The sequence below is a fragment of the Oreochromis aureus genome, linkage group 23, assembly GCF_013358895.1.
Source record: "Oreochromis aureus strain Israel breed Guangdong linkage group 23, ZZ_aureus, whole genome shotgun sequence".
Taxonomy (NCBI): Eukaryota; Metazoa; Chordata; class Actinopteri; order Cichliformes; family Cichlidae; genus Oreochromis; species Oreochromis aureus.
Window position 1 is genome coordinate 14765117 of NC_052963.1, and position 19496 is coordinate 14784612.

General features: G+C 39.2%; 2 protein-coding genes across 2 annotated transcripts; both read right to left on the minus strand.

Moving 5' to 3' along the window:
* Window positions 1-122: 122 nt before the first annotated feature.
* Window positions 123-3253, minus strand: LOC116323125 (OX-2 membrane glycoprotein-like). The gene is made up of 6 exons (XM_031743389.2): window positions 3141-3253; window positions 2546-2884; window positions 2097-2423; window positions 1979-2017; window positions 1779-1872; window positions 123-1625 (listed from the first exon to the last, which is right to left on the minus strand). Exons 1-6 carry the CDS (start codon window positions 3211-3213, stop codon window positions 1595-1597), a joined length of 903 nt encoding a protein of 300 aa, XP_031599249.2. The 5' UTR covers window positions 3214-3253; the 3' UTR covers window positions 123-1594.
* Window positions 3254-8659: 5406 nt separating this feature from the next.
* On the minus strand, window positions 8660-14688 carry LOC116323097 (OX-2 membrane glycoprotein-like). The gene is made up of 7 exons (XM_031743361.2): window positions 14574-14688; window positions 10841-11179; window positions 10419-10718; window positions 10307-10339; window positions 10124-10220; window positions 9971-10037; window positions 8660-9326 (listed from the first exon to the last, which is right to left on the minus strand). Exons 1-6 carry the CDS (start codon window positions 14635-14637, stop codon window positions 9995-9997), a joined length of 876 nt encoding a protein of 291 aa, XP_031599221.2. The 5' UTR covers window positions 14638-14688; the 3' UTR covers window positions 8660-9326; window positions 9971-9994.
* Between the last annotated feature and the right edge of the window lie 4808 nt (window positions 14689-19496).

Genomic DNA, 19496 nt, shown 5'->3' on the forward strand with positions numbered 1-19496 from the left:
TGGGGAATAACTCCCATCTAATAATGAATGACTGAATCTCACTGCGGCTCAAACCAGCCAAAGTTTTCATTCAGAGTACACTGATGAGATTATTTACTTCCAGACAAGACAAAGCAACATTGCTCAGCTTATTAATTGTTTTATTCTCAATCATACAAAGCATCAAAATAAAATCACCAAAACAGGTTTCCCTGTTCATTATCTATATTTATTATTATTAAAATATTAATAAGATGAACATGAAGGAAGAAAGAAAGATGGGTTCCCACTTCCCCTGTATTCACCAAAAACGAACAACCTCACAAAGTGCTTTCAGTTTGTTACAACTTCATGTACACGGTGGAGTATACATCCGATTACATTAATTCTATAACATTTTAGCAAAAAATAAATATTTTCCATAAGCAGTGCAGTGTTGTTTGTGTGTTTATCAAATCAAATATGAATAAAACATAATGCTAACAATATTTGATGGTTTGATGGATTTTCATTCCTAGACAGAAGTAACATTCCTGGATTAAGTGAAAACTTTAACCGTATGTATGCGGCATATTTTTGTACAGATGATGACAAACTGAGTTGTAAAAATCTGTAAAATTTCACAACAAACAGAGAGCTTCAACTTCAGCAACAGGAGCAAAAATTACTAAAGTGAAAGTTTTATGTTGATCACTCCTGTTGATTTTCAAAGTTTTCATTTAAAGTAATTAAATGTAATAATATCCACCAAAAAATAAAAAAAAATCCTTTTTATCACCAACTTTTCCTTTTCCTTAATAATTTATGTATAAAAAACCTGTAAAAAATGTAGTAAAATTTAGCACAAAGAGCTAACATAACAGTTGCAGCATGAACACCAGGAAAGCTTTCTGAATGCTTCAATGGAACAGGTTTTTTGTCAGGTCCGACGGTGCCCCGACCGGCGACCTGTGTGTATGTGTGTGTTTGTTCTCTCGCTCTGTTTTTGTCTCTGGCTCCGCTGCAGTTGTTACGCGGTTGCGTAGCAACGGGAGATCTCCGACCCGGAAGTGCTGCCACTCTGAGCTGTCCCACCTGCGACTGATTCCTCGCCAGCTGCTGCCAATCTTCCACCATCGTTGGCAGAGCTATTTAATGGTGTGGCTGAGTGACAGACAGCGCTGGAGTATTCCACCAAGCCTGGTAGCGATTCGAACTCAGCGAGTGTAAGACAAGTGTTTGTTAGCGGAGGGGGGCTAATCGCGTCTGTTTGCCTTTTTCCAGGAAACGAGCGAGACGGAAAGACGAGAGGAGAGACGTCACTATTCACGAGAGTTGTGTGGACACACGAGGGGAGCACTGAAGGGACTTTGCACTGTGGATAACTGTGGATTGGCTTCACTGTAAATAAAGACACTGTTCAACTTTAACGAGAGGTCCGCGTCTGGGTTCTCTTACTCACCACCCCGTAACATTTTTGTGTTTTGTGTTTGTCAAACTCTAGCACCATTTTGTTCAGAAATGCCACACTTCATTAAAGAGAAATCAACAATGGTCAAGATCAGATCTTCATCCTGATAAAGACGTGAGCCCTGGATGGTCTCCCTCAGGATGTTTGTGTTTTCTGAGCGGATCGTCACCTCGTCTGACTAAAAGTGTTTTGGTTCCTAAATTAAAACAAAATGAGAAGATAAAGAGTGACATACATCATTGATCTCATTTGTCTCGAGCTCGCTGTGTTACAAATACAGTTAAAACTGCAGAAACATTTAGCAGCTGAATCAAATTGACAAACAGTAACAGAATATAAGAAAGAGTACCTGCTCTGAGATTTCTTTTTAGGCCAGACAAAGATGAGTGCAGTAAAACAGGCCAGCAACAACAACACAGAGGATAGAATGACTAAAATCCTTCCTTTGAGAAAAACAGAGAAAAGAAGGACAAAATCATTGAAACATCTACTAAATAACAATAGACTGAACAGAAAACCTGAGTGTAAAGCATTCAAATGTAAACACACCGAAATTTCTGTGATAGGATCCAAATTTCTCATTCAGACCTGTTAGAAGGAACCTCAACATTAAAATCACAAAGTAATCACCAATTTATAAATCAATCATTTTGAAAGAGTTTCTAACCATCATCATAATCATCATCATCATCATACTCCTCCTGGACCTCAGGAATCGTCACCATCACCTCTCTGTGAGGAGCAGAGAGCACTCGTGCTGCACATCCCACCTGTGTGCTGTGTTTACGTGAACCTGAGAGCACAGCTGTAGTGGTGACAGTGAATGTAGCGTTGGTGTTGGACACACTGACAGTGTTGTACTGTGAGAAGTTGAGGTCTTGTTGTGAGACACTGAGTGTTACAGTGGGAGCAGGTCGACCAGTGGCTGAACAGGAAACAACCCACTCTTCAGCAGAGTTTGACTCTCTGATGTCAACAACAGGTTCATGCAGCTCTGTGAAGGATCAGGAAATATTATAAGGACTATGTTGTCAAGAAGAAACAAGCTTCTAAAGCATTTTACAGCATCATGGTTTCTTTCAGTCTAATCCAGTTAAAGAACGTATAAGTTCTCACCATAGACTTGGAGGCAGGGTCTACCTGTCAGAGAGCCTTCAGGATAAGTGTTAAACAGACAGTGATAGCAGCCTTCATCCTGCTGCATCACATTCCTGATCACTATGGAGCAGTTCTGTAGTCCCGTGTATTTGAACTTAAATTTATCTTTAAAGCCATCATTCACTCTCTGACCAAAGTACTTGCTGTAGGTGGCAACATTTGTCTCCACATCTTGTGAGATTTTCTGCCATGTGACCTGAAGGACGTCTTTAGTCTCCAAGAGCTGACAGCTGAATTCAGCATCTTCTCCCACTGCTGCCAGCACAGTCTGCTGTGTTTGGATCACTGCTGTTAGAGCTGTAGATAAAGGTGTGAAGCAAGACAAACACTCTGTTCGAATTCAACACTTACTGAAACAGAAAGTCCAGTGTTACTCCCACAGGTCTGACATGACACACATTTTCACCTTCACCTTACTAATAAGTCTCCCACCACCACAAGTAAAATCCTTTGAAACCTGAGCCTGTACCTGTGGAAAAAAAGAATGAAATGAGTCTTTACTGTTTAAATTGTCTTAGATCTCATATTGTAATTAACATACAGTTTATCTCACCTTTGTCAAAGTTCCCAAAAATAAAAATGACAGCAACATAAAACTCGTAAAGTAAAACTCCAACGGTTGCCATTTCATTCAATGCGAGGTGAACTGTAAGGCTGCACAGGAAAAGCATGTGTGACTTGTTTGACCACATAATGGGAAAGTCAAGAGTTTTAAACTTCTGTCCAGTAATGTTCATCCATTATACCATGTACTGAATGAACCAACCAATCAAAATTTGTGTTACTCATATTAGCACTAAGAAAATGGCCTCTTTGTTTCCTTTCTGGTTTAACCAGTTGTTTAACTTCTCAGGTTTTTCTGACCGTGCAGAAAAGAGAGAGATTAAAAGTTTCTGTAAAAAGTCAAACGTTTTCAGATTATTTTTGAACTAGAAATATTACATCTCTGTGTTGTGTGGTTATGTTTTTATGTATTTGCAACTAAATTGCATGTTGATGATGTGGATCAAACTAGTGTTTAAGCTATGATGTTTAACTGAACAAGCTGCATCCCACAATGTAAAGCTACAGATCTTAGCAACCTAACTGAGGCTCCCCAAGAAAGAAAAAATCCTGTATATTCGTTTATTTACATCTTAATGTCATAATTGGAAACAAAAACACTGTACACAAGTGAAATTACAAACACCATTTACCATAATTAATTAGCTGGACAAAAGTAAATATGTGGAACATGAGACAATAAATTGTTACATATACATGCACGTGAAATCAGTGAATCAGTGAAAAAATATGTGTCTCCACTTCACCTCGTTATATGAAATGGTACAAAGAAGAAAGGCTTAAACTTCAGTGAGTTCCATCCACAACACAACACAGAGTACTGAATGAAAAGAACAATCAACATTTGTGTTACAGGTTGGTGGCTGGTGACACCTTGTTATCCAGCATATTTTTTTCAGGCACTAAGCTGGGGTCCGTTCTTCGTACCTCGCTAAGTAAGTTAGCTGGATTTGATTGTTGACGATTTCGCGTGATCTTGGATCGTTCGGTTCTCCGAAGCTCATCCGGGACTTGCTGTCATAGCAACAGATCCGTAAGCGTAAACCTGCTTGGGAGCAGGCTTACTTTATGTAAACAGGATTAGTTCGCCACTCAGTTATGTCCGCTTCATTTATACGAAAGCAACATATTTCTCCACTGTTTTTCCATAAATAAATATTATCAATGTAACTAAAGATAATGCAGTATTTGATTCTTTTATTGATTTCATACAGATACATACAGGTCATTTCCTAAAAAAAGGGAAATGTACTATTAATCATTCTATTTCATGTATTTGATTATTTCAGATGTAATTCATATTTTAGAGTAGTAATAGTAAAACACTTTGTGTAATCAAGATGAGAGACCACGGCTATAAAAGCAAAGGTGGATTTGGGAAGTCTGTCGCAGCCATGTCCTGTCCGTTTGTACGCGAGCAAGGAAGGTGCAAGATTGATAAGGAGAGTTTTCAGAATTCAGCGGATATTGCGGGATAGACAGGATCCTTTAGCTCAGCGCGACAGTGTGCTCATAGAGAGATATCGATTTTCCCGTGAGGGTATTATTTACTTAACACACACACTCTCTCTCTCTCTCTCTCTCTCTCTCTCTATATATATATATAGATATATATATATCTCCCAACTTACTGTGCATGCTTCAGTCACCCTTGCATGGGAACAGGTAAAAGTGATGGAGTGTTATGTAAAACTACACACAAAAACCCACAATGTCAATAAATGTCACAGTACAAAAAGCCGGGTGTGACGAGGGGTGCAGGACCACCACCTGTCTTTATTTGCTCTGCCCTTTTCTTGGTTGCTGTTATAAACAAACAAACAGATTATTCCAGGGTCTCTTTTCAAGAGACTAAAAGCAATATAAGTGATAAATATTACCATTCTGTAGAATATTCTTATATTTCACTTTGACTTGTTCCCATGTTCTAGTGGGTCCTGTTGTGGCTCTAATGTGAAAGAGGATATAATGTAATATAATATAATAAATTACTTACGAGTTTGATTTGTCAGCAACTTTCTGCCAGCCCTCTCTCCTTGCTTTTGCAGCCTTTAGTAAGCGAGGTACGAAGAACGGACCCCTGGGGCCTGTTCTTCGTACCTGCTTACTACATCCAAGATCAAATGACACATCCAAGATCAAATCATCGCGCTAACTTTGAGCTCGCTAATCCGGTTCTCCGAACACACCTGTTGTTGACGATTAGTATAGCTGGATGAAGTAATCTGAGATCACTGGGTGGCTTAAAAGGGGCTACGCATCGATAGTAGAAACATTGATCGGCAACCCTGTGATTGGTCGGCGAAGATGTCAAGGAGGCGCTCAGTATTTCACGGCAGCAGACCAAGAACTCTTGATTGAGGGATATCAGGAGTTTCAGAGTTTAATTAAAACGCAGGGGAACACTGCAAAGGCTGCAAAAGCAAGAGAGAGGGCTGGCAGAAAGTTGCTGACAAATTAAACTCGTAAGTGATCCATGATATTACATTATATCATGTGATATTATTTTATTCCACATTATATTATATTACATCATATCCTCTTTCACATTAGAGCCACAACAGGACCCACTAGAACATGGGAACAAGTAAAAGTGAAATATAAGAATATTCTACAGAATGGTAATATTTATCACTTATATTGCTTTTAGTCTATGACAAGAGACCCTGGAATAATCTGTTTGTTTGTTTATAACAGCAACCAAGAAAAGGGCAGAGCAAATAAAGACAGGTGGTGGTCCTGCACCCCTCGTCACACCCCTTTTGTACTGTGACATTTATTGACATTGTGGGGTTTTTTTGTGTGTAGTTTGACATAACACTCCATCACTTTTACCTGTTCCCATGCAAGGGGTGACTGAAGCATGCACAGTAAGTCGGGAGTAAGTATATACAGTACAGTAAGTATATATATATATATATATATATATGTGAGAGAGAGAGTGAGAGAGAGAGAGAGAGAGAGAAAGTAAATAATACCCTCACGGAGAATCGATATCTCTATGAGCACACCGTCGCGCCGAGCTAAAGGATCCCGTCTATCCCGCAATATCCGCTAAATTCTGTAAACTCTCCTTATCAATCTTGCACCTTCCTTGCTCGCAGACAAACGGACAGGACATGGCTGCGACAGACTTCCCAAATCCACCTTCGCTTTTTAGCCGTGGTCTGTCATCTTGATTGCACGTAGTAATTTACTATTACTACTCTAAAATATGAATTACATCTGACATGATCTACTACATGTAATAGAATGATTAATAGTACATTTCCTTTTTTTTCGAAATGACCTGTATGTATCTGTATGAAATCAATAAAAGAATCAAATACATTATCTTTAGTTACATTGCTAATATTTATTTATGGTAAAACAGTGGCGAAATATCGCTCTTGCTTTCATATAACTGCAGCGGACATACCTGAGAGGCCGCGATCTAATCCTGTTTACGTAAAGTAAACCTGCTCCCGAGCAGGTTTACGCTTACGGATCTGTTGCTATGACAGCAAGTCCCAGATGAGCTTCGGAGAACCGAACGATCCAAGATCACGCGAAATCGTCAACATTCAAATCCGGCTAACTTACTTAGCGAGGTACGAAGAACAGGCCCCTGGTTCCACTTGTCGGAGAACAACAAACAGTGGAAGGCCTCATCCTGCTCCGTCACATTCCTGATTATTATGGAGCAGTTCTGTACAGTATGTTTAAACTTGAGCAAAGCCATGATTCACTCTCTGACCAAAGTACTTGTTGTAGGTGACAACATTTGTCTCCCCATCATGGGAGAATGGTAGATGTCCTTCAAGTGATGTCATGTGATCTAAAGAATGTCCTTCAAAGCCAAAGGATTTCTGTTCAAGTTCAAGTCCAAAGGACAGACCTGTAAAAAAAATCTGTCCTTTGGGGAAAACAGCCAGCTCAGACCCTCCCCTCACCCGAGTGGCCAGAACATACAGACAGAGATCTGATGACAAAATCAATCATCAGTCTATGGCCGGGGGCTTCCTGGTTCCACATGCGCTCAAGGACATTTTGTTTGCAAGCGGTATTTGTTATGGACAAATTGTCATTTGATTCAGATCAGATCAGGCATGCCGTTCCTCCCAGTCACACCCCTCCAGGTCTCACTGTCATTGCCCACATGAGTGTTGAAGTCTTCCAGTAGGATGACAAAGTTTCCAGCTGGAGCACCCTTGAGCACCCCACCCTGGGACTCCAAGAAGGCTGGGTATTCTGAACTGCCTTTTAGCGGGTAAGCTAGACAACAGTCATGACCCGTTCCCCGACCCGGAGGTGCAGGGAACAAACCCTCTTGTCTAACGGGAAAAACTCCAACTTACAGGCAGCAAGCCAATGGGTACCAAGATACCTGGGGCCCACCACCTCTCACCAACAGCAACTCCAGACTGGGACATAGTCCAGCCTTACTCCAGGGGACTGCTTCCAGAACTTAAGCCATGCATTAAGGTGAGCCTGGCTATATCTAGACAGAAGCTCTCAACCTCATGTACTAGTTCAGGCACTTTCCCCACAAGAGAGGTGACGTTCCATGTCCCAGTCATTTGTCCCAGTAGCCGGAGATCGGTTTGCCAGGGTCTCCGCCCTTTGCCACCACGTGTCACACACTGCACCTGACCCCTACAGCGCTCCTTGTGGTTGGTGGGTCTACAGGAGGTCAAGCCAATGTCTCCTCTTCATGCTCTGCCTGGCCAGGCCCCATGGGCTAACCCAGGTCAACAGGTGTTCTCCCTCGAGCACCCTCCCTGCTACAGGTCCCTGGTAATCCTGTTCCGGGCAAGGTTGTAGAGAACACAGTTTTACAACAGTTTTAACTGTTGTAATTATATATGTCAGTGTCTGTGTAGGTTCTCAGTCATCAAGGTCATGATATCATGGTAGCAACTGGGCTTCTTTAAGTTTTGTAAAGAGGTTTCACCTCTCATCCAGTGAACTGAAGAAGCCTCTAAGATGCAAGGTGAAACCTCTTCAAGAAACTTAAAGAGGTCCAGTCGCTTTCTTTCCAAGCTCCATGGAGTATATAGAGCATTAAATTTATTCCATATGCATATTAGCATTTTACGCTGGGTGTTGCCCTACAGTCTACTTAAAACACATTTGGATTCTTATGTCTTTTATTCAAACAAAAAACAAAAGAAATCCAAAGGTTTTACACTGACTTAACAAATGCTTAGTCCTTTTAGTAATAAACTTCAAATCTGTTCTCCTCAACACCTCAGCATTTTTATCATGAATAAAAAGGCACCCTCAGGGGCCATGTTATTCAATTTTAGCTGAAAATCTGTTGGGAATTATTTAAATTTGGTTGTTGGTATCAATCATATCAATTCCAGCAACAAAAGAAATTATATCAATCAGCCAAAGGTACTGAAAAATGTTTCATGTTAGTCACTCCTGCTGACTTTCATTTAAAGTCATTTAAAGTAAGTCAAATTGAAAATATAAATATTCATAAAATGACAACAAAACATTACTTTTTATAGTACATTTTTATTTTCTTGCATTTTCAATTTTTCTTTCAAATATTTAAAAAACAGTGTAAAAAATAAACAGCACCAAGTACAAGAAAATTGAAATGTACAGGACAATAATATTATTTAATGGTTTACAAATATTTCAGTGCAACACATTTTAGCGCTTTGTAAACAGAACTTCAGTGCTGTTTTGTTAAGGGACAACATGGTCTCGTGTTTCCAAATATAAAAAGGTATAACAACATTAAAAACTGGTGAAAAAATAAATAAAATAAACATGCTATAAATATATAGCACAAAGTGATGATATAAAAGCTGCAATTTCCCTGTAACAATTACCATTTTCTTTAGTGCAACTTTAGTTCAGTTATTTGTCAAATTAGCACCATTGTTTTAGAAAATACACTCTTCTTGATAAAAAAGCAAAAAGTAAACACAATAAGTAAGTAAGCAAAGTAAGCAAAAATCTGTCAAACTGCAGTTTTGATGCTATTGGAAATGAATCTCCAAAAGTTGATTCTGTTCATCTGGACGTAGCGTTTTGTGGGAGAAACGTTTCGTCACTCATCCAAGTGAAGAAGTCACTTGGATGAGTGCAAATGAAGGCCCCAGATCATCATGTGGTGTCAGCAGGCATTCGCTTTTTGTGCTGACTGTCACGTTGTTTACCTGAAGATGTTTTAGTCCTTTAAAATATAATAAAAACAACATTATATCATTGCTCTGTCAATATTACAGAATCTAAGTATTCTAAATAAAGTAATAGCTTAGTGGAAAGATATATGCATCAGTTTGGTTGACATGCAGTTTACATTAGTTTACAAAGGAAGTAAAATAATAAAAAGGAGCTCTGGAGGTAAGTCAGAAAATTCCAAATGTCACAACATATTTTTAATTTTAACTTTCCATTGTATGTTTTATTACATTATTCTCCAAGTTCACAATCTTAAAAGTCAACCTCTGGCCATTTTCTGACAAACCCTGTCTCTTTAAAATCCTCATTTTATACTACTAGCATTTTGAAAGTTAATCTAGTTAGTTGTAAAATGTTCTTCCAGTTGTTTCTTTCATTTTGAACTTTTGGTGTCCTGTGGCAACGTTTTTGAGATGCGTTTAGAGACACCAAATCCAAAATAAGCTAAAAATTTCATTATTTCATTAGATTTACATTTCATCAATTTGATATACTTTCAACATTCTATTGTGATAGGTTTATAAAATGTTCTAATTACTGCTTTATACTTTTATTCATATTTAACAGCATTCCAAATTTTTCATAACTGGGTTTATAACTTTGTAGGTGCAGAATGATGCATCAAGCCTGACTTACTCCTGAGTATCTCTCATTGTAGCTTCAGGTAGCCATGTCATTCATCTCAACCGGCCGATGTGACTGACTGTAAGATTCAAGAACAGTTACATCTGCACAAATATTTATCAGCTGAACAAAAAGACAAAAAGCAATGCTGTTTAAGAGGATTACCTGCTCTGAGATTTCTTTCTAAGCCAGACAGAGATGAGCGCAGCAACACAGGCAAACAACAACACAGCAGAGGATAGAATGACTAAAGTCCTGGATCCTATGGACAAAGAAGGGGTATTACATTTTAAATATCAACAGATGGAAAAGAAAAACTGGCTTTAAAAAGTGTAAATTCTAACATACCGAAATTTATGTGATTAGATTTCTCATCCAAACCTGGAAGAAGGAACCCAAACATTTGAATCACAGGGTATTCATTAATTTATAAATCAATGACTTTGAAAGAGTTTCTCACCATCATCATCATCATCTGGAGTCGTCACAGTCACCTCTCTGTGAGGAGCAGAGAGCACTCGTGCTGCACATCCCACCTGTGTGCTGTGTTTACATGAACCTGAGAGCACAGCTGTAGTGGTGACAGTGAATGTAGCGTTGGTGTTGGACACACTGACAGTGTTGTACTGTGAGAAGTTGAGGTCTTGTTGTGAGACACTGAGTGTTACAGTGGGAGCAGGTCGACCAGTGGCTGAACAGGAAACAACCCACTCTTCAGTAGAGTTTGACTCTCTGACATCAACAACAGGTTCATGCAGCTCTGTGAAGGATCAGGAAATATCATCAACATGTTCTTACAAACACACCAGCTGCGAAAGCATTTATGTCTGCTATGTTTGTTTGAAGAACTTGTTATTGGTTAAAGAAGGTAAAAGTTCTTACCATAGACTTGGAGGCAGGGTGTACCAATGAAGGAGCCTTCAGGATAAGTGTTAAACAGACAGCGATAGCATCCTTCATCCTGCTCCGTCACATTCTTGATGACTATGGAGCAGTTCTGTAGTCCAGTATGTTTAAACTCAACTTTATTTGTAAAGCCATCATTCACTCTCTCACCAAAGTACTTGCTGTAGGTGGCAACATTTGTCTCCACATCATGTGAGATTTTCTGCCATGTGACCTGAAGGACATCTTTAGTCTCCAAGAGCTGACAGCTGAATTCAGCATCTTCTCCCACTGCTGCCAGCACAGTCTGCTGTGTTTGTATCACTGCTGTTAGAGCTGTAGGAGATAAAGATCAAGGTGTGAGCCACTTTAAATATTCTATTCAAGTTCAAGTGCAATCCTTACTGACACAAGTCTAGTACCGTTAGCTATCATTATTCCTGCAATTAACAACCTTTTTTTTTTTTTTGCCTCCACACTCACACTTACATTCTGCTCAAACAAATACAATATCAAATTAAAGAAAGGATCAAAGCCAGCACCTTGTGAAAAAGCTGCAATCTGCAATCAGCATTCACATCAGCATTGGTCCATACGCATCAGATAATACAAAAAAACCCCAAAACAGTTTATATGCTTGATTTGCCAAACACACTGACAGGCTGAAAATCGGGTGCTATTGGAATGCTACTGCTGCAAGGAAGAGCCAGGATGACAGGTCAGGGAGGAGATATCATCACCCCCACCCGAGATTGGGTACCAAGCCCCAAGTGTGATGTAAGGATCGTTGAGTGTGAGAGGAACTGACCTGAAACATAGGATCATGATGAAACTTGAAACCTGGATCCTCCATAGACGGTTACCAAGACTACTTGAAGTACCCTATGAGGATCGACTTGATGATATGAATGCAGTACTATGGAAAATGCCCACTGTGACTATTACCAAAACTAACTAGCTGATCTACACTATAGCAGCAGTGATCAGTGAGATGCTTGGCTACAAGTTGAACAACCACAAGGAGCAGTACCCTCCATGGAGAAGGAGGCTAGAGGCCAAGATCAAGGTAGTACAGAGGGAGGTAAGCCAACTATCAGAGTGTCAGAAAGGTCAAATGAAGAAGGTGCCTAAAAAGTACAGCAAACTGTCCATACCTGAGGCCTTGGAAACTGCCAAGCAAAGAATCACAGCCTTGGCCAGCCGTTTGAAGAAGTATACCCGAGAGATTGAAGGCAGGAGAATAAACCAGCTGTTCTCCACAGAACCATCCAAGTTGTACTCTCAGTGGTAGACACCCAGTATGGCTTACTGAAGGCCGGACAGCCCTAATTCCCAAAGACCCCCAGAAGGGACAGTCCCATCTAACTACTGGCCAATAATCTGTACCACACGGAAGCCCCTGTCAGGCATCATAGCGGCTAAGATGAACAGGCACATGGCTCAAAACTTGAGCGGGGCACAGAAAGGCAGGAATACCAGAGGAGCGAAACACCAACCCCTGGTAGACAGAGCAGTCTCCCGACTGACCAGCCTGTGCACTGCCTGGATTGACTACAAGAAGGCCTAAGACTCGATGCCACACACATAGATCCTGGAATGCTTATAATTGTATAAGATCAACAGGATCCTAAGAGCCTTCATCGGGAGCTCACTGGGGATGTGGCGTACAACACTACTTTAAGCCCATAGCACAAGCACAAGTCACAATCAAGTGCAGGATCAAGGAGATGCTGTCCCTGCTGCTGTTCTGCATAGGCCTGAACCCTCTCAGTGAGATCATTGACAGGACTTTTTGGTTTAGCACCTGAAGCTCTCAAACTTTTACACAAAATACCCACTTTTATTTCCAATAAATGGGATCTATTCAAAGCCCTGCAAGAAAAGACCTCGTGTGTTAACATTAAATTTGTTACAATGTACCCTAATACCCAGGTGGGTTGTAACAAATGCTGGGGAGAATTGTAACAATTAAACAAAAGAAACAAAAAAACTGAGCCCACACCAGAGGACATGCTTCAAAGAGTGGTTTATTGCAGCAGTCCCAAACCCCCGGGCCACGTTTGGTACTGGGCCACGAGAGTTGAGGCTCAGGTGTGAAATTTATGGTTTTCAGGGTTTTTATCATTAACTCTGTTTCCCTGGGTCTTTTCCTGTGTTGTAGTTGTGTGTCTTATTTTGAAAGAAATACCAGAGACCATTAAAGGGCAGAGAGGAGGATGTTGCTCTCAATGTTGTTGGCGCATTTCAGGAGGACGCTACTAATAAAGTAATTAAAAAAATACCACAGTTTTAGTCTTGGTCGTATCATTTTATTTTGTTGTATTTATCCACAACACCTTAAAGGCTGGTCAGTGAAAATATTGTCTGACATTAAACCAGTCTGTGGTGCAAAAAAGGTTGGGGACTGCTGGTTTATTGGAATAAAAGAACTCTCTTTGTGACTAAACATAACCCAAATGCTCTCTGCTGTGTGTGGGTGTGTAAATTAGCTTAAGAGAACAAACACAAATACTCAATAAACAGTTCAATGACAGGTACAAACAGGTACAATGCACCTGTCCGAAAAAGATATAGGTCTTTGTGGTTGGGTGTGTTCTGTGGCATGGCTGCAGGGGATGAGTGGACCAGCAGGTTCAGGGTGTGGTTTGGTGTGTTGTTAAAGCTCAACACCAAACACACACAATGTTGTTATATATTATCTGTATCAAAAAAACCAATGGCAGTGTGCATGTATATTCCTAATCAGATTCACAATGTTGGCAGATGAATGTTGGTAGCTCTGGAGTGCAGGCTTGGTGGGCCCAAAGACTGCACAGGGTAAATTTTACCCAAACTTCTTTTGCCTTTGAGTTACCAAATGACTTTATACAGTCAATGCAAAGGTTTTCGTCATTCATTGTCTCAGAATCTTCAGCGTTATTTTTCAATTTTTTTGGGCAGATTTCACTTTCTTTTTCTTCTGCTTGCATTTATTTTTCCTAAGATATTCTTTTTCCATTTTTGCTTTTTTCTGTTATTCTTCCATAAGCTTTTGCAATGACTTGGAGTATCTGCTCAGTGTTACATGGAATTTCTGACTGACTCACCCTTCATTGAGACCCCATCAGATGCCTTTTTCTTTTTTTTAAATATCAGCAGGCACACCTTGATCAGGGTGGAGAAATAGGAACTCCTGAGTGATGAGGACTGTTGTTTTGTCCTTAACAGTGAGCCTGGTAGCTTTTTATACAATTTGAGTTCCCAGCAATTGATGTTTCTTGAGTAAAAAGTGATTACAAAGTAGCTAAAGCCAGAACCCTGGAATCGTAAGTGCAGAGAAAAAAAACTAAATTTTACGTTTTTTTTATGTTCATCTAAAATATCTTTTTAATAATATAGTTATTATATTTTCAAACTATAAATTATTGTATTGACTTATTTGAAATGAGAATTGATATAAATAATTCACAGAACAATAGCTGAAGTGCCTTTCCTGCAGATCATCCACACACCCCTGATGATAGTTACGCCTAAATACTCAGCTACACCCACAGAAAACACTCTTGTATGCTGCCTGTGGGTGTACCTGTATCACAACATTATCAAAATGGTTACTTCACCTTATCGACCTCTCCCACCACCACAACTGAAACGAGTCATTTCCTTATAAGGGAACAAAATAAATTACTTTTTACTGTATAAAAACGTCAAACTCATATATTATAATCATTAACATGCAGTGTCTTCTCACCCTTTTCAAAGGCTCCAGAAATAAAAACAGCAACAACATAAAGCAAAACTCCAAAACAGGACATTTCATAAAAACTTCATTCATTCAGGCTGACTCTTTGTCTGGCTCTGGGCTCAGCTACTACAGTTACGGGTAAACTGTCAGCTGGTCTGATGCATATAAACGTTTAACAAGTTAGCTAAAAAGAATCATAAGATAATACATGTGAACAAGATCATATAGTGAGAAAAATAACAAAAATAATCGAGAATTATCACTTTAAAGTGCGATATAAAGGCACGTGTCGCCATTTTGCTCCCCTTTTATTATAATGGTACAGTCGATGGTTGACGCCAATCTGGCAGATCGCAGGAAACTGCCGCATGCGCTGTAGCCACTCCCCACACAGCAAAATCTCCAGTGTTAAATTAACATTAGAGAATGTCTATATGGGTTCACTCCACTGAGTGTTAAATGAACACTTTTGACAGTGTTATATTTTTAAATGTAACCTAGTCAGTTTTGAAGATTAACAATGACTAACACTGAGCAATGCTGATTTTCTAACACTGGAAAATAACTCAAAATGTTAGAAATATTCCATTGTCAGAAAATCAGCACTGCTCAGTGTTAGTAGTCGCAGTCGTAACCCAGCTGACATAAAGCGAAAGGCGGGGTACCCCCCGGAGAGGTTCCTATCCTGGCACAGGACCAACACACACAGAAAACCATTCACACTCACATACACACGTGCGGCCTTTATTATTATTATTATTATTATTATTATTATTATTATTATTTAGAGTCACGAGTTAAGTTATCCCTACTAACTGCATGTATCTGGACTGTGGGAAGAAACTGGGGAACCCACGCAAATCCTGGAGAATATGTAAACTTCAGAAGGGCGACAGTCAGATGGTGGAATCAGACCCAGGAAAACATGTTTAACTAACTTATTAAATTCTGGGAAGCGAGACATTAAAATGTTACATAACCATGAATAATGTTTCAGCACAAATTGTAGAAAAAATACAAACAACCAGAATAAAAAGTGTCTCCTGTCTAACACTGAAATGTTGTAAGACAGGAGACACATTGTGTATCAATCGTATATTTCTGTGACAGGTTATTGATACACGACTGAATGTTACACCTGCTGAGTGACATGACGTCCAAACCTGACTTCAAACAAAACAAGGATCTCATTTTTCAGCATATTTACCGTATTTTATTAACTTATTCTAAAAAACAAGCAAACAAACAAAACACCAACAACAAAAAGAAAAACAACTAAATTACAACTAAAGACACTGAAATGTTGTAATTACATTCTCAGTCTGTGAAAACATGACATCTGTTATGTCGGCCTACAATACAGTGTTACTGAGTTACATGTGCAGCAGTACAAAGTAAGTTAACTGCGCGACAGCATTAAGATTTTTGTCTTTCAAAACACGCTTTAATCCTTAAAATGAAAGTAAAACATACTTTCTCCACTAAATCACAGAGCAGTGTTGCAAGTTTTCCTCAAACACAGCGAGCAAGTTTTGGCGATAAGTGGAAACAAGGAAATGTCCTGCGCACTGACGCTGTAGTGCCATCTAGCGGTCTCACTCGGCAAGAAAGAGACAAATCCACACGAATGCAGTGGTTTCAACTTAATATCAAGGCACGGGGTGCTTCGGTTAGTCCCCCCTCACTCTCAACACATGATGTTTTTAACACATGTGCCGCATCAACTCAGGGACAACACATATTGTGTGCCAATATGTGTTGGCACACAATAACCATCATTTTTTTCCATCATTTTTTTCACCACAAAGATCAATGAAATCTTTAAAAATTGGGGGAAAAAAATAAACTGCACAAAGTACTGACACAAAAACTGCAATGTGCAATTAATATTTTCTGAATGCTTCAGTGCAACAGTTGTTTGTCAAGCTTTAGCACATTTCTTTACATTTTATTTTGTTTATTTTTTATTTTTTCTGGAAAGGCACACACAAAAAGAGAAAGAAAGAAAAAATTTGTCAAAATTTAGTTGGTGGTGACGGTGATTGTTTAGTTGGTGTCTGTCAGGAGGTGTCCACCTGTTGAGCTAAGTGTTACTTTGTTTCACTGACAATGTTTTAGTCGTTTATTAAAATAAAACTAAAAATTATATCATTATTCTGTTTATATTCAAAAGTATCAAAGTATTCTAAACAGAGTAAAAGCTTACTGGACAGAGATATACATCAGAGTTTAGTTGATAATACATTGAAAACTGGCTTTTAACACACCTTACCAAACATTAGAATCAGAGTAATCAACACTTTATAAATCAGTGATTGTGAAAGAGTTCCTCATTATCACCACCATCAGGAATCATCACCATCACCTCTGTGAGGAGCAGAGAGCACTCGTGCTGCACATCCCACCTGTGTGCTGTGTTTACATGAACCTGAGAGCACAGCTGTAGTGGTGACAGTGCATCTACTCTATGTATATGTACATGTGTGAACTGTTTAAATGATTTTCATTCTTGTGTTCCAATTCTTTACAATCAGATAATTAAAAGCTTCCATCCGATCACGTTTTCTAAAAGATTTGTGGTGGAAATCTGAAATAAGCCAAGATGCACACAACCAGGTTGATTTTGTGAAATTTATTTACCTTTCAAAATGTGTTTATCAGCAGTACAGTGAGAATGACAGCAGTCTGCATGTTTTTAGACGGACACACTGTAAGCCTGGAATATCGAGCTAAAATAACCTGCCATGCTCACAGAACATAGTCTGTTATCTTAATGTGTGCAAAGGAACTCATCTATATGGAGTAAATCTTCAGGACTACATGGAAACTTTCTTTCAGGAAGTTCAGTATGACACAGAGAACTTACAAAATGTTAAAAGTTTTATAGAGTTTCAGGTGAAAAGCTGATGACATTTACTACACACATCTTTGATACGGAGCACAGTGTTGATTGCTCATTTTTACAGTTTTTGTTTCAAGTAGCTTAATGTTAAAAATCTGACAAAAAACATAATATTGAATAAATATAAAAATAAATAAATAAAAGCAGAAACTACTGAAATAGAAACTGCAACATGAGTAAAAATGAATGCTTTGTGTGTGTGTGTGTGTGTGCGTGTGTGTGTGTGTGTGTGTGTGTGGTTTTTTTTTTTTTTTTAAATTTTGTTAAAAAAAGACCAAGAAACAAAAACAGAAGATCGACCAGTAGAAACAATTTGTCAAAGCGTTTCTTGCTGGTAAAGGTGAAAGTCGTGGATCATTGTGTAGTCGCTGAAACCTCTGTTGAGTTAAGATGATCCAGTTCTACAAGCAACAGAAAAAGAAAAATATTGCATGTCACTCTTAACGTTGCAAAATCAGAGTATTCTGGAAAGAGGGATGAAATTATGACCTTTGTGTTGTTAGGGTCGGTTTCAACCCAGTTATAATAATATGAGTATAAAGCAACAATTAAAGCCAAAACTGAAATCATAAGTGCACTGTCAGCTGACCCACTGACAGCCAGCTCCTCTCCTAATCATGTGAGCTTTAGGGGATTCTTATTTTGCGTGTTTTTCCCGTACAGTATACCTGCACAAAAACAAAACAAAATAAAGACGGGCATGTCAACACATGTGAGGTGAATTCACTCATTTGAGTGGCCATTTGACTTCGAGAGTGCACATTTACAATTTGCAGCATACAAAAATGAGAAGAAGATTCACAGTGAGCCAAGTTCTGGATCATATTTTTGGTGAAAATGAAGGAGAGGACACAGAACAGCATAGCGATTCAGATCGGCAGGTTTCTAAGGAGGAAGACAATGTGGAGTATCATCCAGAAGACACAGACACATCTGATCAGAGGAGGAGGTCGCTGGTGCTGAAGCTACTCCTGCTGAAAGATTCAAGTCCAAAAATGGTACGATCTTTCGGAGCTCTGTACCTCATGATGTACATAGCAGGGCAGCTGCTGCAAATGTCATCAAAATGACCCCTGGAATCAAAAGGTTTGCTCTGACCAAAGTCAGTGACATCAAGAGATGTTTTGAGCAATTTATGCCATTGTCACTAAAAAGAAGCATCATTACTATGATAAACCTCGAAGGAAAAAAGGTCCATGGCGACATGTGGAAAGATATTGATGAAGAATACCTGGATGCTTTCATTGTTGTTCTTCTTGCTGGAGTGTACAGATGCTGCAATGAGACCACTATTCTTGATGAGTCTATGGGATGCTTCGACAGGCAGAAATATTTTCTGGGCAACGATGTCACTTCACACATTTGATATCATTTTGATTCAAAAGTCCTCAGATTTGACAACAGAGAGACCAGACCGAGGTCTGACAAGCTTGCTCCCATCAGCGATGTCTGGGAGAGATGGGTGCAGCTTCTTCCGTTGATCTTCATCCCAGGTCCAGAGGTGACAGTGGATGAACGTCTTGTCCACTTTTCGAGGAAAATGCCCCTTCCGGCAATACATACCCAGTAAGCCAGGGAAATTCAGCAGAAAAATCTGGGAAGCCTGTGATGCAAAAACCAACTATGCCTGGAATGTACAGATTTTCACAGTCAAAGCTGCGAGTGGCATCCCTGAGAAGAACCAATGAAAATGTGTGGTCCTCGATATGACCACTGGACTGTAGGTTCACAATATCAGCTGTGATATTTTATTTTATTTTTTTTAACCAGATATGACCTCGGACAAGAACTTCACAAAGGAAACTTCACAAGGGCGTAGCTGTATCATCAGGAAGTGATAAAAAGCCCACAATTACCCACGACTATAACCAAAACAAAGGAGGAGTGGACTTTTCTTTGTTTTCAGTTTATATTAAAGGTCTACTGCTGAAAAAAAACATTTTTTTGTCTTTTCTTGATGTAAATATCTATGGGTCAAAATTGACCCGTAACACCATAGATGTCATTTTAGTTATTAATATTAAAAT

Excerpts from the sequence above, each read along its gene's own strand:
- LOC116323125 (XM_031743389.2), bottom strand. The coding sequence starts at position 3,213 with ATGGCAACCGTTGGAGTTTTACTTTACGAGTTTTATGTTGCTGTCATT. Across the intron at positions 2,424-2,545 it reads ACCCTGCCTCCAAGTCTATG|AGCTGCATGAACCTGTTGTT; the intron begins GTGAGAACTTAT and ends GATCCTTCACAG. Across the intron at positions 1,626-1,778 it reads AAAAAGAAATCTCAGAGCAG|GAACCAAAACACTTTTAGTC; the intron begins GTACTCTTTCTT and ends GTTTTAATTTAG.
- LOC116323097 (XM_031743361.2), bottom strand. The coding sequence starts at position 14,637 with ATGTCCTGTTTTGGAGTTTTGCTTTATGTTGTTGCTGTTTTTATTTCT. Across the intron at positions 10,719-10,840 it reads ACCCTGCCTCCAAGTCTATG|AGCTGCATGAACCTGTTGTT; the intron begins GTAAGAACTTTT and ends GATCCTTCACAG. Across the intron at positions 10,340-10,418 it reads TCCAGATGATGATGATGATG|GTTTGGATGAGAAATCTAAT; the intron begins GTGAGAAACTCT and ends TCCTTCTTCCAG.